A 27,883-nucleotide genomic window follows, 5' to 3' on the forward strand; every position below is an offset into this window, starting at 1 on the left:
CTCACCCTCTCGGGTGCCCGGGACGCCGCTGGCTCAGAGCCCGTCTGAACCGTGGCCGCGGTTTTCCCAAAGCCCCACGCGCTGGCCGAGCTCTACCCCCACGTCCACCCACTGGCGGCTGCTCCTTCCCAGCCCGGCCCGCGGCGTGAGAGGGCAGGTCTCCCCTCCAAGCTGGTCTCTGGCAGACCCGGGTATCGGACCCCCTGGACGAGGGCGGCCTCCACGGTCCTCACGGGGCCTCTCCACGCCCACGAGCCACACACGCTCATCGGGACGGCGGCAGGGGCTTCAGACCCGCAGAAGCCACGGCCACGTCGGACGCCAGCCCGTCCACGCCCCATCCACGGCGACGCCAACCATCCCCACCAACAGCGACCTCCGCGCAGCGGCCGCTCGCCCCTGCGGGTCCGCGGGGCGCGTGCGACAGCCGCCCTCCGCTCACCTCGAACACGTCCTCGTCCAGGATCCGGGTGCCGAACACGATGATGCCGTTGGTGTCGATCGTGGGGTGGTCGCTGCGGTCCAGGAACTTGGTGGCCTTCTTCTTACAGTCCAGGATCAGGGTGACGTTCTTCCTGTGGACGCTGAGCGCGATCCTGTGCCACCTGCAGAGACACGGACAGCCGGCGGGTGGAGGCGGTGCAGGGGCTCAGCGGCAGGTCGCGGGGGACACGGGGAGGAGGCCCCGCTCCCTGTGATCAGACCCCGGCCACACCATGCACCCCCGCCACACGCCCTCTGCCCCGGACGCCTCCGATTCCTCGTCTCTCAGGCGGGGTCACCGTCTGAACCCAGAGTTCACGGGGAAGCCCCGAGCGCAGGCTCTGGAACCCAAGTGGGCTCGCGAGTGGGCCACGGGCCGGGGCACAGGAGGGACAGCCCTGTGGGGGCCCCTGAACCCCACCGCAGAGGGCAGGCTCCGGGGAAGGCGAGCTCGACGGGAACCGTGGCACCCCGGGACCCACATGGCACTCTCAGCGAGAAACTCCCGAGTCACGGAAGGCCTTCCTTGCACGTGGCGTCCTCCGTGTCAGCCACCGAGGAGGCCACGGTCACACCGCCGGGCCTAGGGGTGCGCCCACAGAACCCGGGAAGCTCTGCCTGGCTTTCGTTATTCCGTCCCACACCTAATGCGTCTGTGCCCGCCAGGGTTCCCTAAACCCTCTGTGGGGCACGTGGGGTACAGCCGCACGACCTCCTCGCGTCCCTTCCGAACGGAGGGGCTGGCGTCTGCCCTGCACCCAGGGGAGACGGAGGCCCAGGGAGAAGGGCCGGGACCAGCTCACGGGGCTCCCCGCCCAGTGCTCCCGGCCGGTGCTCCCCGGAGGGCCCTCGGCCCCGCTGCTGTAACGCACAGCCTGTGGGACGCCCCATCTGCCTGCGGGCCCCGGGGGCCTGCCCCGACGCTCCAGGGGGCCTGGGTGGCCGAGCGGCGCCCACTTACTTGCCATCCGACAGATTGATGCCCCGGAAGAGGGGGTAATCCTCCGGCCCCGGCCGCCCCGTGTGGTCCTCGTACAGGAAGACGGGGGAGCGGCCCAGCTCCAGGCCGAGCTGCTGGATGCCCTGCTCGTTGTAGACGGAGACCAGGAAGGCCTGGCTGCCCTTCTTGGCTTTCACGGTGGTGAGGATGGAGAAGTCCTCGGGAAACGCAGACGCTGGGGCAGAGGGCAGAGGGCAGAGGTCAGAGGGCCGTCGGGAAGCTGCCAACCACGCCCAGCCACCACACATCAACCAGCTCAGGGACCTGGCACCCCGGCCACAGAGGACGGTGCCTGGATCACACTGTTCCTGCAGCCCCGGCTGTCGCCTCACGGCCAAGCCCGGCCCCTTGAGGCTCAGTTCAAGTGCAAAGCTAACGGGTCCTTCCAGCTGCGGGCTCCCTGCGGCCGGCCCGCTCCGCCCCCACCCTGTAACACATCTGCGCAGAAGTCCCAGCGGGGACCCCGGGATGTGAGCGTCCCGGGGCAGGGCTGTCTCAGGGCGCCTCGGACCCTCTGCGCGCCCAGAGCTGGGCCTAGCGGAGGGCGTGTTGTTCAGCGCCCTATGGGGGAGCGAGGGGGGCAGGCAGGGGGTCGACTAGAATCGCATTCTTGCCATTTCCTGGTTGACACGCAAAACAGAGAAAAGGTAGAAAGAAACCAAGACTTCCATCCAGACTGGAAAGAACCAAACACAGAAACAAAGCAAGGAAGAACCCTGCCGTGTCGATGGCGGGAAGGCTCTGACGGCCGGGCCAGACCCGCTGAGGCCATCAAAGCCAGACCCCTGCGGGCCTGCCCCGCTCGCTCCAGACCTCTCTGCACGCACATACACACACACATACACACGCAAATACATGTATGCACCCCTTCCCTCCAGGCGCCCCTCGACTCTCCTGCCGCCGTGTGCACTTGCAGCTCTGCCAGGAGCCTGGGCGTGCGGGCTAACGGACGTGCGGTCCAGCGGCCAGAACGCTCCGTCCGGTCAGCGCACTCCTCAGCGTGGCCGGAGGCGCGGCGCCCACAGAGGTGTCCAACGGACACGCTGCGTGGGGAGGGGACACGCTCTGTGCTACGAGGGCTGGGGGCCGGGCTTAGGGCCTGGAGGACAAGGTCGCCCAGATGGCCCGGGTGGCCAGCCCTGCAGGAAGCTGTCTGGGGGCGCCCTCTGCTGGCGGAACGGCCGCGTGGCCGGGCAGCTGGCCTCCACTTCTGGTCACTGGAGCAGGGCGTGCAGGGTGCCAGGCTGGGGGAGGGGACATCCCGGGCGGCCTGAGACTTCGCCTGCTGTGGCCTCACGTCCCCGGGGACCAGGGTGGAGCGATCTGGCGAGGGCGAGGGCGGGCGTGGGGGCACCGCCGTTTCAGACACAGATCAATGTCCCCTAAAGCATGGCGGGTTGAGGCCGAGGCAGAGGCGGGCTGCTCTGGATGCATGGAAATGAGACCCCGCCGCTCTCCGGGAGGGCGGGCCGGCCCTGACAGTGACCTCCGTCTGCACCGAGGGTCAGACAGTCCGAGGCTGGACCCCTGGACCCGGGGCGACTGGGGCGCCCCAAGGGGGGCTCCTGAAGGGACGCGTGCCTCCGAGTGACCTCCTCAACCAGAAGTGGCGTCCTTACACAGCGCCGACCACGCCGGACAGATCTGAGGGGAGGCGGAGGGTCAGCGGGGGCGCAGCGCAGAGTGGGGGGAGAGGGCGCCGGAGGCGAAGATGCAGCCCCTGAAAGAGTGCGTCCCTCGGGACCCAGCGGGGACGCGGGACGCGCAGAGAACCATCCCTGGTCAAAAGAGAGCCCGACTCTGGGTCAAGGCCACGTTCAAGCCACGAGAAGGGGCCCAGCTGCTAACAATCACAGGGCACGTCTACGGCGGCCGCCTCCGCCCAGGCCCGGCCCTTCCGACCGGGATCAGAGACGCGCTCACTCGGGCGGGAGCTTCTCCCTCTCAGCCCGCGGCCCCTCCTCCAGGGGAGCCCCGAGCGGCTCCTGACGCTGGGCGGTGGGAGGGGGTGCCTTATACCACCCGCGGCCGATGACGGACAACGCAGACGCGGTCTCAGCAGCTAACATCCCCCCGCCCTCCGCCCCGCTCTGGGCCCACCCCCGCTCTGGGCAGGTAATTAGCAGTCCGGCTCCGTGCTCGGCCATCGATCCTCATTAAGAGACGGCTCTCTCGCTGGGAGGTGTGATGTGTGATTCATGCGTCTCTCGGGGTCACTGCCCCCCATTAAGCTTCTGTCTGGAAGCGCTGCCTTTCCCACGACCCTGAGGCTTCCCTCCGCGGCCCCCCTGCCCCCCCGCCCCCCGCCTCCCGGCCCAGGAGCAGCCTCCCTCCGTGCGCTCGGGGCCTGGCAGCCGGCTGCACGGAGGACAGACACCTGCTGGAGGACAGGGGCCTCGAGGCCCACCGCCCCCTCCGGTGACATCAAACCCGGCTCGTTCCTGGGCTTCCCAGAAACCCGAGCGCGATCTCGCCGCTCCTGGACGAGGCGGGAGGGGAGACGGGCTCACACACACATACACACAGCACCCCGCGCACCCCGAGTCTCTCACCAGGGTACAGCTGCTTGGTGGGCGCGCTGAGCTGGGCGTCCTTCGTGACTCTGTAAGCAACATCCGGGCCCCTGGAAGACCGCCGCGTGGAGCAGAACCCCGTTGTCTTGGTTACGCCATCGGGCAAGGTGTGAAAATCTAGAACCTTCAGGAGGTCTGCTGGCTGAGCTGAAAGGACAAAGCGGGGGGCGGGGGTGTTAGCCACAGGCGCGCGGAGATCCGGAGATCCGGGTGGGGAGGGAGGCGGGGGGAGGGGGTGGCTGCACCAAAGCCCACCCAGAGCCGCCCTGAAGCCGGGGCGGCGGGGCTGGGGGGGGGGGGGGGGGAGCAGGGATCCCGCTCTGGAGAGACGCTCCCTCGTCCAGGCGGGCAGCCGGTTCCCGTCCCAGGTCCACACCCCAGCAGCCCCGTGTGCTCCGCCTGACGGCCACCCCGTCCCGATCGGAACTGACACCGATCGGAACCAACACCGCGTTCCCCCCCAAGTCCCGGTGCGGGGGCAGGGGGTGCAAGTGCCGGACACGCCAGCCTGGTTCCCAGACACGGCTCCGCACGGCGCCCGAAAACCCGCCCCGGCCTCAGCTGGAAGGCGGTCAGACCCGCTGCGGAGGGAGGCGGCGTGCAGGGCGCTCAGGCCGGATGACTGACAGTGCAGAAACCTCACGTCCAACTTCTGCGTGTCGGTGCCTCGGGAGTCTGCAGGGTAGGCCGGGCGCATCTGATCCCCATCGGCACCCAATTAAAAGGCAATCTCCCCACAACCGTTCACAGCGGCATCCGGGAGACAAGACGGCGCGGAGCCACGGCGAGGGAGGAGCGGGCCCCTGCGCCCCTCCTGGAAGGCCCTGCCCTCACCCAGGGCTCGCAGAGAGGGCGGGGGAAGCCAGCGTCCCACGGAAGCCACACACGGACTGCGCAGCTCGACTCTCCCGCGCCCACGTGCAAAAGACTGCCTCCCGTGCCCGCCCTAAACAAAGCCAGTTTCACGTGGGAAGTTCAACTCCTGTTACCACCAACGCAAGGCCCCTCGGCGTCCCGGCTGAGAAAATACACGCGGGCTGGCGTCACGGTGACAGGGCTCAGGTGCAGCTGGGGGGCCATCTCCCGGGGCTCAGGGAGCACCCGTCTGAGATGCAGAGCGACAGACTCCCACCAGCTTGTTTGGGCGCCTGGATCAAGCTGTTCCTGAAGAAGGTCAGCTACCTGAGCGAAAGAGCTGTCCTCACGCCTACACCAATTGGCGTTCGATTCGGACACCTGCTACGAAAAGGTCGGCGCCCGCTGTTTGTGCCACTGTGCCCCTCGGGGCCTGGCCTGCTTCCTCTCCAATGGCCAGCTCGCCGCCTTGCTCCCCAGCGGGGTTGTTACAGGCCTGGGGCCTACGCTGAGGGAAGTCCCACCTTTTTAACAAGGGCGGACGACCTGGGGGTGAGAAAGGACCCCCATGTCGGTCTCCCGTGGAGCTCAGCACAACCATCGGGGGGCGGGGGCAGGTGGCCCTGTGGCCCCACTGTTGTCCGGACAAGACAGACAGAGCCGGTGCCCGGGAGGGCGGCCTGGAAGGGGAGCCGGTGCCCGGCCAGGGTGGTCAGTGCCGGCTCTGTGGACGTGCCATCCTCAACCACGACAAGCTGGGAGGGAGGGGCCCACGCAGGGTGGGCAGGGTCCGCGGTGACCGGGAGGGGAAGCAGCTCTTCTCGGGCACAAAGCACGGCCCAGGCAGGGCCTGCACGCACCACGCACCCAGGCCCCCGTCCCGAGGCCCTGCCTCCGGCGGAAGCATTGCCTCAGCCCAGCTCTGCGCAGTCGTCTGTCACTTTAACAAGAGCCCAGAGCCCGGCAGGCGGCTCAGGGGCTGAGCATCAGCCTGTGAACCGGGAGGTCGCAGTTTGGTTCCGGGTCAGGGCACATGCCCGCGTGGCGGGCTCCATCCCCAGGGCAGAGCGTGCAGGAGGCAGCCGATCGGTGATTCTCTCTCATCACTGACGCTTCTATCTCTCTCCCTCTCCCTTCGTCTCTGAAATAAATGAAATATATCTTTAAAAAACCAGGAGAGACCAGAAACATGGGACATGGATTTCCCAGCTCAGGAAGGAATGCCAGGGAGGACAGAGGGAGGGGCAGTGTGGGGGCCAGCGCCCGGGTCGCCGCCTCCCGCGGCCCTTTGATCTCCCTGGGCGTGCTCAGCTCGGACCCAGAGCCCAGCCCCCAGCCCCCACGAGGGGTGGTCAGTCCCTCCCCCGCAGGCGGCACCGCCGGAGAGCTCAGCACCGGGGACGCCGGCCTCGGCCCCCACCGGACACCAGACGCAGCCCTGGCGCAGGTGCCCGGCACAGCCCCAGGCCTGGCCTCGCCCGTGGGAAGAGACGGCCGTGCCAGCCGCTGGCTCACCTGCCGCCGTGACACCGTGCCGAGCGCTGGCTCATCCCTGAGACCGGGCTCCAAGGCCGGCGGCCAGGGAGGATCAGAGACCGGCCTGATGCTCTTCCCAGACGCCGCGGCCCTGCGTTCTCGATTGCTGGCGGGAGCGCTGTTCCAGGCCCCGGGCGGTTTACAGCCGCTCGCCGCCGCCGCCGCCGCAGCGAGTTGAAAAGGCCACGGACCTTTCCAGGCCCCGTGCCACCTCCTGCTGGCCAGGGCGCCCGGGCAGAGCTCGAGGGTGTTCTCATGTTTTGTAAAAGGCGTGGCAGGCGTCCGAGAGGAAGCGGGCGGTTCAGGGCCTCCTGGGCGAGCAGCCTCCCCTGTCAGGCCGTCTCTCCGCTCCTCCTGGACGGGGCCCCGCGGGACACAGGCCCCGGCCCCGCGCCCACGGCCCAGAGCGGGCGAGCGGGACTCTGCCTAATGCCAGGGCACCGGTGACCTGCCCGCCGACAGGAAGCGCGGCCAGCGGGAAGGCGGCGGGAGGAGGAAGTGGGGAGTAGCTGAGTTCCGGGTACCAGGTGCCAGGAGGCAGCAGGAGGAGCCGGAAAGGAAGGCGAGGTGACCGCGGTGACAGGAGGAGCTCAAATGCAGACCGTGGGGCCGACAGGCAGGCGGACGGGCGGGTGGATCCATCACCGACCACGCGAGAGCCATCTCGGCGCCTCACGACGCCGTTCCCACGATCCCCTCAGTCAGCTGCCTGCGCTCCTCGGACCCGAGACCCGAGACCTGTCACCGGGCCCGCCGCCCCTCACTTCACAGCCGCAGCACACGAGACGCTGACCCAGCCGCCCGGACGCTGCACGACCCCCGTGGGCGGGTGGGACCCAGGTTGGAACCCCAGGGGAGGGCCCAGCCCACGCCGGGGGCCCGGGGGCCTGGCACCCAGCCCTGCCCAGCAGGATGGCCCTCCGCGCCAGCCAGCCGGGACCTGGCGGGCAGCATCGCTCACCTCATCCCGGGAACCCGGCTTGCCGCTGGGGGCTGGGCCGGGCCTCGGCACCCAGGGCAGCAGGTGGGGGCGGCTGCTGTCGGCAGAACGTACACTGGTTCCTGGGCGTCAGCTCGAGTCAGGACGCCCGTCCTCAGGGCTCAGAAGGAAAGACGACGGGGCCAGGCCCCTCTCAGGCCCAGCAGCCCCTTCCTTGGCCAGTGGGACCCCCGCCCCCAGGGCAGCACCCTCCTCCGCCGACAGCGGGCAGCCCGCGTTCAGGAGGGGACGGAGGCACGAAGCCAGACGAGCAGGTGGAGGGCCTGGGGTCACCACCCTGTGGCCAATGCTACACCCAGGAAGGGGCGCCCCTGAGCAGGTGCTGATGCCAGCAGCTCCAGCCCCCAGCCCTCCCCAGCCCTGGAGCCTGGTGCCAGCAGCAGGGAGGGGGCTTCAGACAAAGGGACTTAGCCAAGGACCCCCAGACCGCACTGCAGGGTTTAATTAGTCACCCCCAGGGAGGGGCGGGGCCTTCTGTGTGGGCGGGGCTCAGACCCACAGACTGCACTGCAGGGTTTAATTATTCACCCCCAGGGAGGGGGCGGGGCCTTCCGTGTGGGCGGGGCTCAGACCCACAGACTGCCCTGCAGGGTTTAATTAGTCACCCCCAGGGAGGGGGCGGGGCCTTCCGTGTGGGCGGGGCTCAGACCCACAGACTGCCCTGCAGGGTTTAATTATTCACCCCCAGAGAGGGGGCGGGGCCTTCCGTGTGGGCGGGGCTCAGACCCACAGACTGCCCTGCAGGGTTTAATTATTCACCCCCAGAGAGGGGGCGGGGCCTTCCGTGTGGGCGGGGCTCAGACCCACAGACTGCCCTGCAGGGTTTAATTATTCACCCCCAGGGAGGGGGAGGGGCCTTCCGTGTGGGCGGGGCTCAGACCCACAGACTGCCCTGCAGGGTTTAATTATTCACCCCCAGGGAGGGGGAGGGGCCTTCCGTGTGGGCGGGGCTCAGACCCACAGACTGACCTGCAGGGTTTAATTATTCACCCCCAGGGAGGGGCGGGGCCTTCCGTGTGGGCGGGGCTCAGACCCACAGACTGCACTGCTGGCCCGGGGTGGGGGTGGGGGGGGGATTGGATGAGAAGCCTGAGAGGTCTAGCTCCCTCCGGCCTCGGGCGCACAGGGCCTGCCTGGCCCTTGGCCTGAACCCACCCCCTTCCTGCCCTCCTCTTCCTAAAGGTCACACCCCACCTGCCGCTGGTGAGGATGCCTGACGCCCAGGCCCCGTGGGTGGGGCTGACGGCGTGCTGGGGACTCCAGCCTGGGTCCGGGTTGGGGGTGGCGGCTCTCAGAAGCTGCCCTCTGAGCCTCGGAACCCTCACATCCCTCTGGACCCACGAGGTCACTTCCCTCAGCCCCCGAGTCCTGGTGCCCACTGCCCCATCAGGAGGGCTCTCAGGGCTGTTCCCATCCCCACCGGTCACCAGGCCCCGGGCCCTTCTCAAACCACAGCTCCCACAGGGCCCAGCCTGGGAGGGTGAGGTGAGGGCTTCACGTCACCTTCAGAAGGTAGTTTCACCGCCCCCCCCCCCTGCCGCCCCCCCAGGGCCTCAGGGCCTCGGGGACTGAGCTGGTCTGGGCGGGTCTGTCTCCGTCCTGAGGTCCACGTACCGGCCTTCGCCTCTAAGGCAAAGCCACAGGACACTCGGGACCGGTTCCAAGCCGCGCTCTTGGGAACGGTGAGGCAGGGATCTGGGGTCCCCTGCACCCCCCGGGAACGCCGCTGACCCCTCCGGCGGGGGCTCGAGGCCACGTTGGGACGCCCAGGCCTCCCGCCCCGGAGCTCCGTGGCCTGACATTGGCCACCAAGCCCTCCAGACCCGGGTGCAGGGCCAGGGCCCGCCGGGCATGGGGCCCCGGAGCCGTGAGTGAGCCGGCCGGCCGTGCCCACCGCCGGGGGGGAGGGGCGGCGGGGGCGCCGCGCTCCTTCCAGAGTCAGCGCCATTGTCTTCGGGAGAACGTGTCCGGGCCCCGCAGTGACCACCCGGTCTCCATCTTTAGGTTCTCAGACTGTCTGACTGCAGGCGCACCACCTTCGCTCTGTGGGAGCACCCCCTGGGGGCACCCCTGCACCCCCTGCGGCCTCGTCCGCGCCCGTCTCACGGCTCCGGGAAGCAGGAAGAGCCGCAGCTCCTACAGGATCAAGGGGCTGAGGCCCCCACCCCCACCCCTGCACCAGCCTCCAGGGCACCCCATCCGGGAGGCCCACCCAGCAGGTCAGGAACAAACAAGCCCTTTGGAGACTCCAGCGGACCGTCGTCCGACCACGGAGCAGGCACGGGGCCAGTGACACGGCGAGGGCCTGGACGGCGGGCAGGGCCACCTGGAGCCCGGACAGAAGTCCTGTCCCCGCCCGTGACTCGTGCCCACACCAGGCCGTCAGGGGGTGAGGCCTGAGCCCCCCCGCTGGGACCTCCCATCCTCCACCTCCCGTTCAGGCGCCCCCATCACCCCCCGCTGTGGCCAGAGGCCGTCAGGTGCCCTCGTGAGGCTTGGACACACGTATGTGCCACCACCAGCTTGAGGCCACCTACATCCGGCCTGGCGACCCGCGAGGTGGGCAGAGAGCCCTCCACACACACACACATATACCACACATACCACATACACACCACACACACACACACCACACACACACACACCACATACACACACACACACCACACACACACACCACGCACACATACACACACACACGCACACACACACACATACCACACACACACACACACCACATACATATACCACACACACACGCACACACACGCACACACTGTTACTTCAGAGTCAGTCCTGCGCCCACGCGGGCTCGCAGGCGGCGGGGGCGGGGCCTGGGCAGCGGCCGCAGGAGGAGGGAGAGGAAGACAGTTGGGCGCTGCCACCGCCCCCGGGCCAGGCTCAGGTGACCCGCCCGCCCCCCAGGACAGCCCTGGGCGGCCCAGGGAGGGGTGCTGCCGACCAGACCGGGACTCCACGCTGAGGACGGGAGGAAAGGGCACCTGAGGGTCTGACCACGACAGACCACAGACGAAGACATTAACCCTGCGGGCACGGAGGCGGGCGGGCGGCTGTGTGGGCGGCGGGGCGGGCGGCGGCGGCGGGGTGGGCACGGAGGTGGGCGGCAGGGCAGGCGGCTGGGCAGAGGCGCTGCCAGCGGGCGCCGGTCCAGGAGGAGAGCCCGCAGGTGGCTGGGATCCGGCGGCTCATCTCGGCTCCTGGGGGTAATTTGCCTCCTTGTCTGAGGAGAGGGGAGGGGATAGCACAGGGGCCAGGCTCCGCGAGGGGGCGGGCAGTGTGTGTGGCAGGCTCCGCCCGCCCCGCCGCTCCCAGGAGGCCCGAGGGCGGCTGGCTGCCCCCTGAGCGCCCTGTGCAGAGGGGGAGGGCCGCAGAGACGGCTGCAGGTCAGACTCCCGAGGGCCTGTCCCGGTGGACGGGACAGCTGTCCGTCAGGCTGGCCCAGCGCGGGGGCTTCCTCCCCGCAGCTCCCGCCCCTCCTCTCGCTCTGAAAACCAGTGGACAAGGTCCTCGGGGGAGAACTGGCCAAAAGGGTCAGCAGTTCCTCTGGCTGCGCCTGTGGCCACCGGCAGGGCCCTCGGCGCCGAGCAGCCGCCCCAGCAGCGGCGCGGTTTAAGCCAGAAAGGGCTTTATGGCTGCTCGGTGTTTTCTTCTTTAGACTTTCCTGTAGCTTTTGATGGCGGAGGTGTAAGCTTTTACAACGAATCAGTGGGAAAACAGCTGCCCGTTGAGTCGGGCCGGAGACCGAATTATAAAATCGCCGCTGGCCTCTCGGGCACCCGACCCTCCGAGGCGGCCCCGGGCCCGCGGTCTCTGCCTTGACAGCGGACGGCTGTTCACGGTCCTTGTGCAGCCAGACCCCGTGCACGTCTCAGGAGCACCCATGTTCCCCGAGCCCGGCGTCTGACGTGGGCCGCCCACGCCGAGTCCTCACAGGCCCCTTGGCCAGGCCACCCCTGCCCTTTGGACAGGAATGTGGGCACCGGGCCGAGGTGCGTGCCGCGCCGCTGTGCCCCAGCCCGGGCGGCGCTGGCCTGGCGTCCTCGTCGGGACAGGCAGCTGAGGCTCAGGGGAAGCTGGCCCGGCGGAGGCTGGGGCCCCTTAACCTTCCCAAAGCGGGTCGCAGGGGCGCGGAAGTTACCGGAAGATTTCCTGGGACACTGTCAAGTCCTTGGAGAACCCGCCCAAGCAAGTGGCTCCTACCACAGCCCAGACCTCGGGGTGCCTGGAGGGGCGGGGGGTGGGGGGCGGTCGCTGGCTCTGCGCATGCGGCTCTGAAGCTGTTCCTCATCACGGGGTGCGAGCAGAGGCGCTGGGCGCCGGCCGCCGCCCCGGAGGGACGGCCGCATCGCTTCCCGCACGACCAGAGGCCCTTCCAGGGACACGCGCTCCGCAAGTTGTCAGACTCTCAGCGGCGACCCAACGCCAGCTTCGTGGACACGAAATGAGCGACGACGACGCTGCCACCCCTAAGGAGACGCCACAACCCGGCGGCAGAACCCAGCACCGCCCGCCACGGTCTCGCCAGGAGCCCCCACCCGCCCGGCCGGGTGCCTGGACCCGCACTCCGTGGGGTGATGAAGTCCAGGGCCAAGGTGTCCCGGGGGCGGGGGTAAGGGCTCCCCAGGTCCCAGTCACAGGCTCAGAAACCTCCGCCAGCCCGCGAAGGCGCTGCTGCACGGGGTGGCGCTCACGGCCCACGTCGCGGCTGCAGAATCCACGGCCAGTCCCCTGCGCCGCCCCGGACTCAAGGGCCGGCTGCGGCCCCAGAGAAAGCAGGCCTGACCCTCCACACCCGGCCCCCCCAGCCCGGAGCCCTCCCCCCGTGTCCCCAGCACCCCAGACGCCAGCCCCACCGGATGGCTCGGGGCGATAGAATGGACTCATCCCAGCTCCCACTTTCAGGCTCACAACAGACACCGCCATGGGCCTCCGCCATCAGCTGGCTCCGCGCCTCGAGGTGCGGGGGGCACCCTCCTCCGTCCCCACCTGCCCCCGAGTGGGGTGGGGGTGTGGAGGGCAGTTCCGTTCGAGGCCTGCCAGTGCCCGCGGCCCAGGCTCCCTGCGTGCTCCGAGCGCGGTGGGCGCCTGGGCCCTTCTGAGCGTGTCTTCTCTCCTGGGACCACAAACGTCTTCCACGGACGAGGCCGCCCCAGCGACAGCGGCCGCTACCAGCAGGAGGACACCGGCTCCCCGAGGGTCCCCACCCTTCCTGTGCCGCCTCTCCGGGACCTACACCCCTGTCCCCGGCCAACCCACCCTGGTGCTCGGAACCAGCCCCGCCCAATCCAAGAGACGCTGGGGACCCACGGTCCCTCCTCCTCGTCTACGCACTCCCAGCCCGGGGCTGTGTCCCTGTTCTTGCCATAGAGGCGGACCCGTGCTCTGAGGGGCACTCCTGACGCTGCTGTCCGTCCCCCCACACGCCTCGGGGACCGGCCAGCTCAGCAAGCGCAGCCCCCCCGTCCCCCCGCAGCAGCCCCGTCCGCCCTGAGCCGCACTGCACCTGTCTGAGCGGCTCCCACGGCGGCAGGTGGTTGGGTGGATCCTCTGCTCCTCCCGACAGTGCCACTGACTGCCCGCCCGTCGGCGCCTGCACACACGTGTGCCTGTCCGTGGGGACATCCCAAGAGGGGGCCTGCGTCTGGCCCACCTGGCACAGCGCTGCAGACAGCAGGTGCCCGGGACATGCGCCTCCGGGAGGCGGTCTCTTCACCCGGCCCCTTGGCACGGCCGTGCCCGCTGCCTTCCCCGGGGCGGCTGCCCACCGGCGCGAGCGGGATTCCCAGTCCATTTCCGAGCGGGAGCCTCAGAGGGCGCTGGGCCCGCGGCAGGTGTGTGCGTGCGGGTGTGAGGTTCGGTTCGGGAGCTTCTCCTGCGGCCAGCCTCTCCGAGGTCAGAGGTACGGGCTCGGGCGCTGACCTTGCGGCCCAGCGAGAACACGATGAGCGACGGTCCAGGCTCCGTTCCCAGCCAGAGCCGCACGCGGGGTCGTCGCCTTCCCAGGCGAGCGGCAGCCCAGCTCCGCCTCCTTTCCCCGGAGGCCAGGGACAAGGCAGGAGCCCGGAGGGCCCAGGGCCGTGAGGACAGAATCCCAGGAGGCTCCCCCATCAGCCTGACTCCCGCCCAATGTCCCCGTGGGCGGGCCCTGGCGGGAACCACCCGCACCTGGCCGGCGTCAGGCAGGGTTCCGGGAGCCGAGCCTGCCCAGCTGGCACCGCCGGCCGAGAAACGCCAGCCCGCGCCTCCCAGGGCGCGGGGAAGACAAACTGGAAGGGAAAGGTCTGGACAGCCAAACGGACAGAAACAGTGAGTCGCCAGAGAAAAATGCGCTCGGCTCCGGCCTGACAAACCCCAGAGGCGGTGGCCGTTGAGCACGGCAGATGGCGGCCGTCGGGGCTCAGGGATCCCCGCGGCTTTGCCGCCGGAGGAATCAGCAGCGATGTTTTAACAAGCGGCTGGAGAGAGGCCAGACTACCCCGTTTCAGAGGTGGTGTGTGTGGGTTTCTTTTGGGCCAAGATACTGACCAGGCATCGACGTTTATGGGAAGAGGCGCCGGCCAGGAGCCAGGGCTCGCGGGGGCTTAAACTCCGAGCAGGGAGGCCGAGCACGGGAACCAGGAGGCAGGCGCAGGGAGGGGCTGCCGGCCACAAGGCTGCTGGCCCGGTGGCCCGTGGCCGTGGCCCAGGCAGGTGAGGGGGTGGGAGGCGGCAGCCCGGAGCCACCCATCAGCCCCTGGGAGTCCCCGGAACAGAGAGGCTCGAGGGAAGGGCTCCGGGCGAAGGCGGGGCCTGAGGAGGCGCGGGCAGCGCTGACAGCGCTGAAGGAATTCCAGAGCCCGCGGAGAGAGTTTCTGGAAGCTTTCCACAGGGTAAGATCACTAATCCCCGCGTCCAAGGAGCCCCAGGCGCAAGGGCCTGGAAAGGCTCATCTGGAGAGATTACGGCGAAGGCGCAGGGGCGGCTGGGAACGTTCTGGAACAAGAAGGGGGTGGGGTGGCAGGCAGATGCAGCCGGAGGCTGAGTCTAAGGCCGCCGGCACCCGGCACCCAGGGGGCCTCGTGCCCCAGCCAGCCATGTGCCCTGGGACTGGAGACCCCGGGAGGCAGGTGGGTGCTCGCGCCCGCTCAGGCACACACGCTCACACACACACCCTGCCACAGGCTGGCCATGAGCTCGGGGTCCCTGGAGCCCGTGCCCTGACCAAAGGCCAGAACAGATGGCTCCGGGCAAACCCTCAGCGTCCGGTCTCCCCAACCCTCTCCAGGGACATCAAGCCCAGACTACCCACCTCTGCCATACAGGGGGAGGGACACCCCCTCCCATCCCCACGCCCCACCCCCGGGATAGCCCAGGCCTCCGCATGCCTGCCCATCCCTCGTCAGAGAGGCAGCTCACGGCGGGTCAGCGACACGCTCGGAGCTTAGAAAACCCTCAGGTCCGCCCCACGGCTCTCTCCGCCCCTCCTAGGCTGCCGGCCCAGCGGAGCCCCCTTGTCATGGCGGTCTCCACCGTGCCTCCTTCACTCCCCACCGCAAACCTACGAGGCAGCCCTCAGCAGCCCCACCGGACACAGGAAGACACTGAGGAAGACATGTTTGAGGTCACACCCTGAGAGGGCCGTAGCCCCGGGACCCAGGCCAACCCAGGCTTTCTCAATGCACAGTAGAGCTGGGATGCAGTACCGCTCCTGGCCTCTAGGTGGGCCACTCCCACTCCTGGTCTTTTTTTTTTTTAATATATTTTATTGATTTTTTACAGAGAGGAAGGGAGAGGGATAGAGAGTTAGAAACATCGATGAGAGAGAAACATCGATCAGCTGCCTCCTGCACACTCCCTACTGGAGATGTGCCCGCAACCAAGGTACATGCCCTTGACTGGAATCGAACCTGAGACCCTTGAGTCCGCAGGCCGACACTCTATCCACTGAGCCAAACCGGCCAGGGCCCACACCTGGTCTTGAAACCTGAGGGGTCGATGTCCCCACTGAATTCTGCTCCCTGTGAATTCTGCCTACGGACGTGACCGCCAACGGAGGTCTAGGACCCCCTAGGCAGGCCAAGCCCTAACCCCTGGTGTGAAATAAACGGACATCTCCTACGTCTCCCCAGTCGAATCCATCGGGGCCATGTGGTGGGCACTCCCATGGGAGCAACATTGCTGAGGGGGCTGACAACATTGACTAGGGGTCCGTTTTAAGGGGAAACCGAGAGCAGAACTCCGTGGCGCCTGGTCCTCGGCGAGCCTGCGGGCTCTCCCTGGCGTTCCGGACACACCGCCGGCATCTGGCTGATGGGATAAAGCGCAGGCTCCAAACCCAGGCCTCAGGGCCCTGCTTCTCCGGGATTTCTTTGACTTTTTTTCTTTTCTGAAATGCTGATGGTTTAAAGATGGGATGGGGTCTTGGTCCAGCTTCCCTCTCACCCAGCTTAACTCTCGGAGCACCTGATGGGCTGCTGGGCCCACCCTGCCCTCCGAGGGGGCTCCCCAACACGGTCCCACCCTACCTGCCGCAACACGTGGCTGCTGGCACGGATTCGCACACGTCTCTTTCATCGTGTGTCAACAGATAGTCAACAGGCCAGACCCACCTGGCTCGAATCCCTCGCCTATCACTCTTTCCTTCCCCCTGAAACGGAAAAACTGACTCAGACCAGGGCAGCTCACCCCTACACACACACACACACACACACACACACACGCATGCACGCACACACACACACACACACACACACACACACACACATGCACACGCCGCTCACAGCTGGCTGCAGGCTCCAGCTCCGATCCTAAAGATGTCCTCTCAGACGTGTGTGGAGGACACTGGGGGGCCCGGGACTCAGGCGGCTGGCAAAGCGGGTACCAACTGACGGGGCCCAAACGACGGCTTTCTCCCAGGACCGGGCCCAGCAGGCACCACCCAAGGATGCAGACGAGGGCCGGGAGGTCCCCGTGGCGGTCCCAGGTCGCACCGCCTCCTCCTCCTCTCTCAGCCCTGCTGCCGGATGAAGACCCCAGAGAAAAAGGAAAGAGTGGCCGTGGCCGGGCCGGCGTGGCTCCGTATCGACCTATGGAGCAGGAGGTCACGGTTTCATTATGGTCGGGGCACAGGCCTGGTGGCCGGCTCGATCCCCAGTGTGGGGCATGCAGGGGGCAGCTGATCAATGATTCTCTCTCATCATGGATGTTTCTATCCCTCTCTCTCCCTCTCCTTTCCTCTCTGAGCTCAATAAAAATAAAAAATAAAAAGTGACTGTCTCCTCCGAGGGGGCGAGACCCCACCTCACTCAGACGCCTAGCATCGCGCCTGCTCCCCGGAGGCCAGAACCCACACGTCCATGACGCGGAGGCTCTCGCGATGGGGCTCTGAGGGCCCGGGCTTTCTTCTATTTACTTTACTTGTTTATTGTTGTTTTGTTAATCCTCATTCAAGGCTATTTCCCCCACTGATATTCAGAGAGAGTGGAAGGGAGGAAGGAAGGGAGAGAAAGACAGAGAGAGAAACACCAATGTGAGAGGTGTTGCCTCCCACACATCCTGCCTGGGGGCCAGGGATCGGACATGCAACCCAGGTGCGAGCCCTTGACTGGGAATCGAACCCGAGACCCTCCGATTTTCGAGCCAACGCTCGTCCACTGAGCCACACTGGCCACGGCGGGGGCCTCTGGTTTCTTGCCTGTAAAAGGCGGATGACACCTCACCTTGGGAAGATGTCAGCGGGATAAACAGTACGCGAAACAAAAGCACTCAGGATAGGTAACAGGGAGGGGGGAGGGGGAGAGGGGGGAGGGGGGAGGGAGGGGGAGGGGGAGAAGGGGGAAGGGGGAGGGAGAGTGGGGGGAAGGAGGGAAGGAGGGAGGGGAGAGGGGGAGAGGGAGAAGGGGGAGGGAGGGAGGGGAGGGAGGGAGGGAAGGAGAGAGGAAGGGGGAGAGGGAAGGAGGGAGGGAGGGAGGGAGGGAAGGAGAGAGGAAGGGGGAGAGAGAAGGAGGGAGGGAGGGGGGAGAGTGAAGGAGGGAGGGAGGGAAGGGTCCCAGAGAATCATATTCTTTCCTTCAACCCGACTGTCCCTCGTGAGTCCTGTGCTCTTCCTACTCTATTTCACGTTTCAGCCGTTAGACTCAGCTGAGGCCTGGGAGAGTGCTGGGCCCCAGGGCCCGCCCGGCCCCAGCCACCCCTCACCCCCGGCCGGGGCCTGGCCGCCCCTCAGCTGGCCTCCACCCGAGCACACAGTGGTGGGTGGGCCCGGGAGCCCGCAGGACAGTCAAGGGGACCCTGCCCTCACTTCCCCGGCTCTCCAGGCTGCAGAGGAACCCCCGCCATGTGCCTTGCAGCCCTTGGAAAACAGCCTTCCAGTGTTTGTAAACCCTGCTCCGGGCCAGGCAGCTGTTTGCAATCGGCCAGCCCTGGCCCAGAAGGGGAGGTGGGAGCCGTCCCCAGGAGGGCCGCGCTGCAGGGCGCGTGAGGACAGCTGACTGCGGGGCGGAGGGAGGCCGCCTCCTGAAGCTCAAGTCCCCACCGCCCAGCCCCCTGCGGGGCCGTCTTCCCTTTGGAGCAGAGACCTCACCCACAGGCAGGAGAGGAAAGCCACGCTCCCCTGCTTCTTGAAGGGGGGCCACCTCTCTGCCCTCCCTGGGAGGTGCCCTCCCCCATCATTTAGGCTGAACCCTGCAGGCTGTGTCAGACGAGGGAGGAGGATCCTGCAAGGACCTCTGCTCTCTTTGGTCTCAAGGTCCTCCCGCCTGAGCACAGAGCCATCACCCAGGGGGCTGGCCCACCGCCCCGCCCTCCCACCCCACCCCGCTCCGCCCACACTCCTCTCGCTCCGCCCACACACATCGCCCCGCCCACACGCCTCGCACCCACCCACTGCCCCGCCCACCGCCCCGCCCACACTCCTCTCGCCCCGCCCACACGCCTCGCACCCACCCACTGCCCCGCCCTCCGCCCCGCCCACATTCCTCGCTCCGCCCACACACATCGCCCCGCCCACACACAGCGCTCCGCCCACGCCGCGCCGCCCCTTCCCATGGCGGGCACCACCGCACTGGGTGCCCAGGACGCTCCCAAAGTACAGGCGAGACCCCGCCACAACCAAGCGGCCTTTCTGTGAACTCCGCGCCTGGACCACAGTAACAACCCCTGGATCGTCGTTCCGTTTAGGAACCCTGTTCCTGCTCTTCCATCCCAGGAAGCGCTCTTCGCCCCCTCCTCCAGGTGAACCCCCTCTAAGGTGGGAGAAGGTGGGTGTCCCTCAGTCCTTCCTGGTAACACCAGCGGGGCCGGCCACCCGCTCTGTCAGGAAAAAGAAGGACAGCGTCTACGAGAAAGGCTGACACGGGGCTGTGGCCCCCGTCCCCCCAAAGGACAACCCCGCACCAGCACAGACAGGAAACCGGAGCCCTCGCCTCTCAGATTCTCCCCAAAGAACACAGAAAAGCGGGGAGCAAAAGAAGAAAACTCCCAGTAAACATGGATCCCAGCAACTCACCCCCAAAGACTGTACAGATGGGAGAGAAGGTCTCCCTAAGGGCCCCCTGCAAACATTGCTCCAGCCCCCCAAGTCAGACTGAACCCGGGGCGCAGGGCTGTGGGGCAGCCGTCTTTCCTGCGCCCGTCCATCTCGCTGCCACCCGGTTGAGGGCTCTGGGCAGCCAGCTCTCCCCAGGCCACGGACCCCCGTGGGGCAGGGCCCAGGTGCCTCACTGCCCTCCCCTCCCCCCAAAGAACCCACAGCGGACAAGGGAGCACCGAAGGGCTCCGAGGGGGGGGGGGCCTGGCTGCCCCGGGATCCCCCTCCGCCCCCCAGCTCTGAGAGGGCGGCCGGCCTGGGCGTCCTGACGGTAATGACCTAGCAGACGCCGGAGGCGGAGGGGGCTGCCATTCCTCCCCGCCAGCCGGGCCGCAGAGCTGCACCTGCGCATCTGCAGGATGAACAACCCACCTGGTCCATGGGCGTGAGCACCGTGAGCACTGCCAAGGCACACCACAGGCACCGTGAGCTCTGCCAGGGCACACCACAGGAGCCGGAGGGAGTGGCACGGAGACTGCCACGGGACGCCTCCCTTCCCACTCCCCACGGACCCGAAGCACAGGCCCTGGCCAAGCAGGCGCCTCTCAATTGGCCAGCGCCCCACGTGTTGGCAATGCCTCCCTCTGATTGGCCAGTGCCCCATGGATGCTGGCAGTTGCCTCCCTCTGATTGGCCAACATCCCCCATTGATGCTGGCCGTTGCCTCCCTCTGATTGGCCAGAACCCCTTTGGGAGCTGGCAGGTGCCTCCCTGTGGGGCTTCCTTGGATTGGCCAGTGGCATGTCCTACCTGCCTCCCACTGTGCCTCCCACTGTGCCTCCCTGGATACACCTGCCTGCTCAGGGGTCTGACTCCCCACTGCCCCGGAAGCTCCTGTCCGGCAGGACGGCGCACCCACTGCTCACCTGGGCACCGGCTGCCCGAGCCCAGAGCAGGCCTGATGAGGTGGAGGGGCCCAAATGCTCACACTGGCTACTGTCCCTCCCAGGCCTCCCACGGCCATCCTCTCCGTGCTCCCTCTGCTCCTCTGCGGGAAAGAAACTCCTGGGAGCCCAGCTCACCGCCGGGCGATGTGCCCTCTCAGTCACCGTGGCTCCCTCCGCCACAGAGAGGACAGCCATCCCACCTTCCACGGAGGCTAAAACTCCTTCACGTGAGATCACTATCTTTTCAATGCAAGGGCCAGAGTCTTTACATCCATTTATGTTTATTGGTTTCAGGGAGGAAGGGAGGGGAGAGAGAGAGAAACATCAATGATGAGAATCATCGACCGGCTCCTGCACGCCCCCCATTGGCGATCGAGCCCCCAACCCGGGCATGTGTCCTGACCAGGAATCGAACCATGACTTCCTGGTTCATGGTCAACCCTCAACCACTGAGCCACACCAGCCAGGCCAGATCACACTGCTACACACACACACACACACACACACACACACACACATTTTGAAATAATTTTGTGGCATTTATTTTTTCAAAAATAGAGATGTTATTAGACACAAAATAGGGGGACCCCCCTTCCCGGCGCAGAGACATGGCAGGACCGGGCGGCTTCTGTCTGAGTAATGAAGTCTGGAGAAAAGTGGGTCAGACTGTGGTTCCACAGCTCAGGTCTGAGTCACCCCGAGTGGCAACACTGACTCGCAGTGTGGGGTCATTACTGGGGTGGGGAGCTGCCAGAAAACCTCGCGGGGGGGTCGAAGCCGACGAGAGGACGGCTCAGACTGTGCGCAACCAAGTTCCCCCATCACCCGGGCCACAAACCCGCACACATCCATCCACCCTAGACTTCCCTCCAGCGCCACCCCCCCGTGCCCGCCCGGGCCGCACCCTCCAACGTGTCAGTCATCACCTTGGGCATGGTGGGCAGGTCCATTCCCATGCCTGAACCCCGACTCCTCCTTGTCAAGGAGAGGTGGCCCGAGGACAGGGAGGGGTGTGGACACGTGGTGTGCCCACATCTGCCCACGGACGTGCCCCCTGCCCGGGCTCAGAACCTGGAAGTCACAGGGAGGGAAGCGATAAACTCACCCCCGGGGGCCCCGCCTGTGTCGCCTCTTCTCATGCTCACCCCGTGCAGGAGGCACCGGGGTGGCTGCCCACCAGACACGAGGGACCCGCGGCCGGCCCTCGAGCAGAGCCAGGCGCTCGGGCCTGTCCCCGCCCCGCCCCGCGCTGCCTCGGGGCCCAGGGAGGACGTGGCAGTGGTAATGGGGTTTCCCCTGTGCTTCCTACACGTGATGCGTTGAACGCTCACGGAATCCTCCGGGAAGTCCAACCATCACTCCCTTCTTACGGAGAGGGAAACTGAGGCACGGGCAGCTCAATGCACAGCCAGGGGGCGTGCCCCAGGACCTGAAGCTGGCCGCCTGCCCCCGACCGTGGCCACGCCCTGGGCTTCGTGCCGCACCCGTGGCGGTGGCGGCTCTGCCCATGAGAAGCCCCCCCCCCCCCGCCCCGGCCCGCCCCCGGGACCTCAGGGTCCCCAGCTGGGCCAGAAACCTTCAGACGAGCATGTGGCCAAATGCTGACACCAGCAGAGCAGATTATAAGGGGAATATAAATAGAGGGAAGGCAGAAACCATAATAGGGCATTGCCCTCTTGTGAGTAAAAAAAGACTCGACAAATTATCGGATCCAGCTGGCCCTGCGGCAGGCCCTGCGGCAGGCCCGCGGCCGGGGGGTGGCCAGTGGGCTCCGTGGCCACGTCTCAGCCGGCGTCGCCCCCACGGCGGGGGCGGGCGTGGTAACAGGAGAAATGGCGTCTCGACGTGAGCTCCCCACACAGCGGGCCCCTCCCGAGACAGTGTGCACGCGTGTGCACGCGCCTGGGTGCGTACGCTCATGCACGCGTATACACACACACACACGTGGTCCACGCGAACCGCACATCCACACACGCACGTGCTCACAACCGCCTCAAACAGGCCTGCAGAGCCTTCCCACCGTGTGGCCTCGCGTGGCCTGACGGGACCAGAGGAAGCAGACTGGCCACGCAGACGGGGCCGCGGTCCGGGAGGGAGAGGCGGACCCAGCGGCTTGCGTGGCAGAGCCCTCGGCGTCTCCCTGGCGATAGGAGCCTCTGAGGACCACCTACGCGGGAGAAAGATGGTGGCAGCGCTGTGCCGTCTGCTTTGGCAAACACGTCACCAAACCAGGGCCAGGGGCTCACCGCCGCTGGCTCCACGCCGCGCCCAGGTGTGGCCTCGCTCCGCCTTCACAGCCGCCCGCCCTCCCGTTCTCCGGGAGGAAGGCTGAGGCCCGGCCACGGGCCCCGCCCGCCAGCCGCCGGGGTCTCCGAGGGAGCAGCTCAGTTTGCACTTTCTCCACTGCCCACCCTGCCTGGGGTTTGCCAAGGATTGTCCCCCTACCTACACCCAACTGCCTGTCGCTCAGCACAGGGCCCCCCCACCACCACCACCACCAAGGCTGTCAGCCTCTGTCAGTCCGTCTGCAGAACACCCAGCCTCACGTGCGGGGCGGAGAAAGGGTAGGGACCCCAGGTCTCCCACTGTCCCCCTCGGAGACCCCCTCTTCCTCACAGCGGCCAATTCTGCGGGCCCAGCACTCCTGGGGATGCCCCGCTGGCCAGTTACTGAGGGGCTTTCCGGCGGGAAGCTGGGGGGGCCGGGGGGGCCGGGAGAGCCTGCAGCAGAGCCCATGTCCTGCCAGGAAGGAGGGGCCAGACTAAACCCCAGGTGGACCGGCACCCGCTAAGGAGGCGCTCTGGAGCGTTTCTGGGATGGAAGGAAGGGGAAGACGAGGAGGGAAAGGCCACGTTCAGTGCCACCTCCTCCAGGAAGCCTCCCCAGATCTCCCAATGCAGCCGACCCTCCCGGCTGCTCTAAGGGACGCTGGGCATGGAAATGAACCGTGAAGTGAGGGGTCCATGTGCGCCTCCCTCTGAATGTAGCTCCTGGAGGGGCCCTACCACCCTCGCCTCTGTCTCCCCGTAACCCCAGGCCAGCCTGGGGTGCGAGACAACATCCTTCAGGGGCAGGAGGCCATGCAGGTGGGAGGAGGGCCTGGTTAAAGGCAGGCTGGAGGCTGCAGGCAGCTGGGACATGCCAATCAAAATGAAGGGAGAAAGGAGGAGGGAGGAAGGGAGGGAGGGAGAGGGAGGGAGGGGGGGAGGGAGGGAGAGGGGGAAGGAAGGAAGGAAGGAAGGAAGGAAGGAAGGAAGGAAGGAAGGAAGGGAGGGAGGGAGGGAGGGAGGACTCCGCTGGCCAAGCAGAACCCCCCTCCCCCAGGGCCATATTTGGGCTGGGACCCAGGCCCAGCTGCAGCTCGGGGCACTCACGGGGCCCCTCCCTGGGGAGAGCGGATGTGGAGTGAGAAGGTAGAACCCCGACAAGTCAGAGGCACTGAGGCCTGGCCTTGTGGGGCAGGAAGGAGGGAGAAGCTCACTCGGGGCCCAGAGGGCAGACAGACCCAGAATCTGGGGTCCCTGCTCCCCGCTTCCCAGCCTCTTAGAGCCCCAGTCAGCGCCTCCCTGACCGAAGGCTGCGTGAGGGTCGGAGGAGGCGCTGTGGGCCGGGGGCTCAGCAAACTCCTCACAATGGTCCCCACGCGCGATGGTCTCCCCGGAGGCAGGAGCCCCGCCCTCTCCTTCCAGGCGACCCCAGCGCCTCAGGGGTCTGGTGACTGATCCCTGACCCTCCCGGGCTCCGAGCCAGCCTGCGCCCCATCACTGTCAGGAAGGGGGGCCGAGAGCAGTGGGTGCCTGTTCCCCCGGGGACCAGGGAGGAGGCCGGGACAATGGGCGCGGCGGGGCAGGCAGCATCAGCTGTGCTGGGCTACGGGTGTGGCCGTGGTGAGAATCCAGAAATATCTGAAGGGTGGGGTCACGGGCAGGCTCCGGCCAGCACCCCAGGGACGGCGCTGGAACAGAGCATCAGAGAAGGGACCGCCTCGGCCGGGGGAGCGACGCCCGCCCGGCCACCGCTGGTGGCCACAGCCGCTGGGCAGTGACCACAGCGCCAGCCCTCCAGCCACCGAGATCCGGAGCCGACGAGGGAAGGACTTGGCTCCCCGCGCCGCCCACCCCACCGACTGCTCCTTTCTGGGGAGGAGAAGGGGGGTGTCTCTCCAGCCAACTTGATTGAGTCAGAGGAAATTTAACCCTTTGAACTCGGTCAAGTCCCACCAAACTTGGACGGATCCTTCCCACAAATTATGGCAAGAGGCGATCACGTGACCGGGGCCGGCCAATGCCGTGCGGAGGAGATGACCTCAATTTCCAAATATTGGGGTCATGTTTCATTTCACATACTCTCCTTTGCCCGTTACAACGTTAAACGGCCCCAAATGCAATCTTAATAACGTTTCATTCCTGCACACGCTTGGCCAAGGACAAGGGAGGAAAGGGAGCTGCGTCCAGGGAAAACGCAGAAAACATCTGGCGCACCCCAACCCGGGCGGAGGCGAGGCGCCGGCCCGCGACCCCTCCCGCCTCCCGGCCACGCACTGAGCTCGGCTCCAAAGGGTCCCACCCTGGGCGGCGTGGCGGACCCGCCTGAGAAATGGCTTCTTCACACGCTTCCAACGTCTTCTGGACGAAAGCTGACGCCGGCCCCACAGCCAGGGCCCACCTCCAGGCCCCGGCCTCCGGGCCGCCCCTCCGTTTGGAAGGGAAATCGGAGAGGAAGCAGGGGAGACGGGCAGGGGGCAGGGATGGGGGGCAAACAGCCGGCCCCAAGCCCAGGCACACGCACGCTCTGCACGCTGCCCGGCCAGCACCCAACACCAGCTTTTTGGGGTGGCAACCCCCCCCCCCCCAAGCTCCTGAAAGCACATCAGAGGGGCTGGGACAGGGCCAGGTCCCTGTGACCATGGGCCCCCCTGAGCACATCCCCAACCCACTGAGCACCACTTTCCTGGAGGCTGCTACTGCCCCCCACATCCAGCTGACCTGACCGGGCTGGCCGGCACCATGGTGGCAGCCCAGGGTGAGACCCCAGGTCCCAGCGCCAGGCAGGATCCCCCCCGCCCCCCGCCCCCGCCCCAGCCCCTGACTCCTGCTCATCCCCCCCCCACACCCCCCCCCCAGGGCCCACAGCACGCACTGGGCCAGGAAAGGGAAGAATCATTTCATTGGCAAGTGAAACATGGAAACTGATTCTTCCCACACACCCCGGAGCCAGGAAGGAGGGGAGGGGAGGGCCGGCTGTCCCCTGAGCCCCTGCCCTTCCCTCTGCCTGTCACCCTGCCCAGCAGCTCTGCGCCTCCTCTCCCCATGTCAGTGGGGACTTGGGGGGCTTCCCGGGGTCTTGGGCACCAACGTTTGAGGGTGTGGAGACCCAGGCCATAGGTACCCACCAGGCGATGCTTAGAAAGTCACTGTCCAATCAGGAGTCCCGCCATCAGGGCAGACCTCGCAGGAGGAGCCTGAGGCTGAGCTCCCAGTACACGGCTGGCCGAGTCCAGCCCAGACCAGCCTGGCCTTGCTCCGCGACCCCGTCCCTGGGGGCTCCCGGGAGAAGGGGGTTCAGGGTGGGATCAGGGGCAAGGCTGGCGACACCCCCCCCCCCCCCAGGGCTCCCAGGACCACTGCGGTCTTAGGTGCCAGGACTGCCAGAGGCCCAGCCCTGGGGCGGCAGAGCCAGCCGGGTCTGAGGCGCAGGGAGAGCGGTTCAGGGGCAAGAGCAGAGCTGGGGCTCCAGCTTCCGGGATCCCCACCGGGGCCCCCACCCCAAGAACGGTCAGACTGTGACTCTAGGGGGCGACCCTGCCCGGTTTTCAGGAGAGGAAGTTCTGCAGGCCCCACGCTGGGACGTGGGGCAGAGACCACAAAGTTTCTGGACAAAAGTGTGCCGGCTCCAGGGCAACCCCCTGGCGGGTCCCACGTGCGGCGCCCGGCTCGCGGGACAGCCCCGCCCGGCCTGCGCCCCGGCGCGGGGGCACTTGGCGGCGCGTCTCCCTCTCCGGGCCCCCAACTCACGGCATTCGGAGTCTCGGCCGTGCATTCCACAGCCGGGGGGGGGGGGGGGGGGGGGGGGGACCCGTGCAAGCGCGGGAGAGGCCCGCGGCCGGCGCCGGGGTGACAGCCGCACCCGTCCGCGCGCATCCTGCAGCCCCGCCAGCGGCCTGCGCCCCCCGCGCCCCGCGCCCCGCGCCCCGCGCCCCGTCGCCCCGTCGCCCTTACCTGCGCGGCTCGGGGGCGGCGCCCACAGCAGCAGCAGCAGCAGCAGCGGCGGCGGGAGCGGGAGCGGGGCGCCCGGACGGAGCGGGCTGCGCGCTTTCCAGCGGGTGTGGACGTCCATGCCGGCGGGGCGCGGGTGGGGCGCGCGGGGACACTCGGGGGCGCGGGCTCGGCGGGGCAGCCCGGCCTCAGGAAGGCATGGGGGGCGGCGCCGGCCCGCTCTTTGTGGCCGCGGCTCTCGGGCGCGGGTCGGCGGGCGCGCTCGCCCACGGGCGGGAGGGCTCGACCTTGGCCCGCGGGGCGGCCGGGACCCCGCTCGGTGCGCTCGCCCTCGCCTCCCCCGACTCCTCCGACTCCTCCGACTCCTCCGACTCCCGCTCGTCTCCCCTGGTCGCCGCCGCCCCGCGACCCGTGCTCCGTGGGCGCTGCGCTCGAGGGAGGTCGGGCGCCAGCCGCGGGGAGCGGAGTGCGGACTGGCCGGGGCGCCCAGCACTTTTCCCCGGGCCTCCCGCCCGCTCCCGGGAAGGCTCCGGGAGGCTGTCGCTCCTCCGCGCCGGCAGCCAATCAGAGCCCGGCGCTGGGCTCGGCCGGGCCGGCCCCCGCCTCCCACTGGGCGCCGCGGGCGAGGGGGTGGGGCCGGCGGGCCCGGCGGGGCGGGGCGGGGACGGGGCGGCCGGGACGGAGCGGACGTGGGCGGGCGCGGCGCCCCATCCCTCGGCGAGCGCGGAGGGGCGAGCGCGGCCCCAGAGCCCCAGGCCCACGCGGCCTCCACGCTTCCCGCCCCGGTGCCCGCCCCGGGCCGCGTCCCAGGAACCAGCGTGGAGGGCCCGTGTGTGACCACTTGGTTTTAAAAAAGCGGGGAAGTCGCGGCTCTCCCCGCCTGACTGTCCTTGTTCTGGAGCAGCCGGAGCTTCTCTCTGGGTGGAGACACTGCAGCCGGGACGGGGCCGCCCTGCCTCCCCCACGGCAGATGGGACCGTGGAGGCCGGGAGGGTCTGACCTCCAGGGAGGCCTCCATGCTGCACATCTGGGCTAGGAACCCCGAGAAGTCGGGCCCACACCCCGCGCTCCCCTCCTCACTCAGCGGGACGCCCCCTTGGAGCTGACAGCAGGCCAGGGAGTGAGGGGCCTCCATCCCCGGGGCGCTGCGGGCCCTGCCTCTCTGCCTTCCCGCCTCCGAGCCCCGTGAGGTCTCCCTCCAGCAGGCCCGCCAGGCTCCTGGCAGAGGGTGGGCACACTCCCGAGGGTGGGCACCCTCCCGTCAGGCACCCTCCCGTCAGGCACCCTCCCGTCAGGCAGCCCAGGCCCAGGAGCCTCCTGGCCCGGCTGCAGAAGCAAAAGGAGAGGGAGTGAAGTGAGGGGCTTCGCCCACCTAACCCATCCCGTCCCCTTGGCACACACAGCCCAGCCCTCGCTGCTGAACGGGGGGCTGGACCCCAGCCCTGTCTCCCGTTCCATCTGCAGCCTCAGCTGAGGTCCCTCCAGCCCCTTCCATTCCCTTCACCGGGGACCTGACAGGAGGGGGCAGGGAGGGGAGGCTGCAGGGCCCCTGCGGCCTCTGGCTTGTGGGAGGGTTGCTGGTGCGACCTGGCAGGTTAGGGGCCACATCCCCCTGCCCCCCCTGCCCCCCCTCCCGCTCTGAGGGGTCAGATTTGCCCAGGCACACACCCGGGGGACGGATGCGTGAGATGCATTAAGGAAAGCAAACTTGCTCTTTCCGGTTTTCTTTCTTTGTTATTTGGCTTTT

At 67.8% G+C, this 27,883-nt stretch overlaps 1 protein-coding gene across 1 annotated transcript in view; it reads right to left on the bottom strand.

Moving 5' to 3' along the window:
• Positions 1 to 26,641, bottom strand: part of COL5A1 (collagen type V alpha 1 chain) — a 99,806-nt gene extending 73,165 nt beyond the window's left edge. Inside the window, 4 exon segments of the mRNA XM_079790842.1 lie at positions 443 to 605; positions 1,445 to 1,658; positions 4,036 to 4,203; positions 26,140 to 26,641. Of these exon segments, the coding sequence (XP_079646968.1) occupies positions 443 to 605; positions 1,445 to 1,658; positions 4,036 to 4,203; positions 26,140 to 26,257 (663 nt within the window). The 5' untranslated portion in view covers positions 26,258 to 26,641.
• Positions 26,642 to 27,883: the final 1,242 nt, after the last annotated feature.

This window comes from Cnephaeus nilssonii, assembly GCF_951640355.1.
Source record: "Cnephaeus nilssonii genome assembly, chromosome: 14".
NCBI classification, from domain to species: domain Eukaryota; kingdom Metazoa; phylum Chordata; class Mammalia; order Chiroptera; family Vespertilionidae; genus Cnephaeus; species Cnephaeus nilssonii.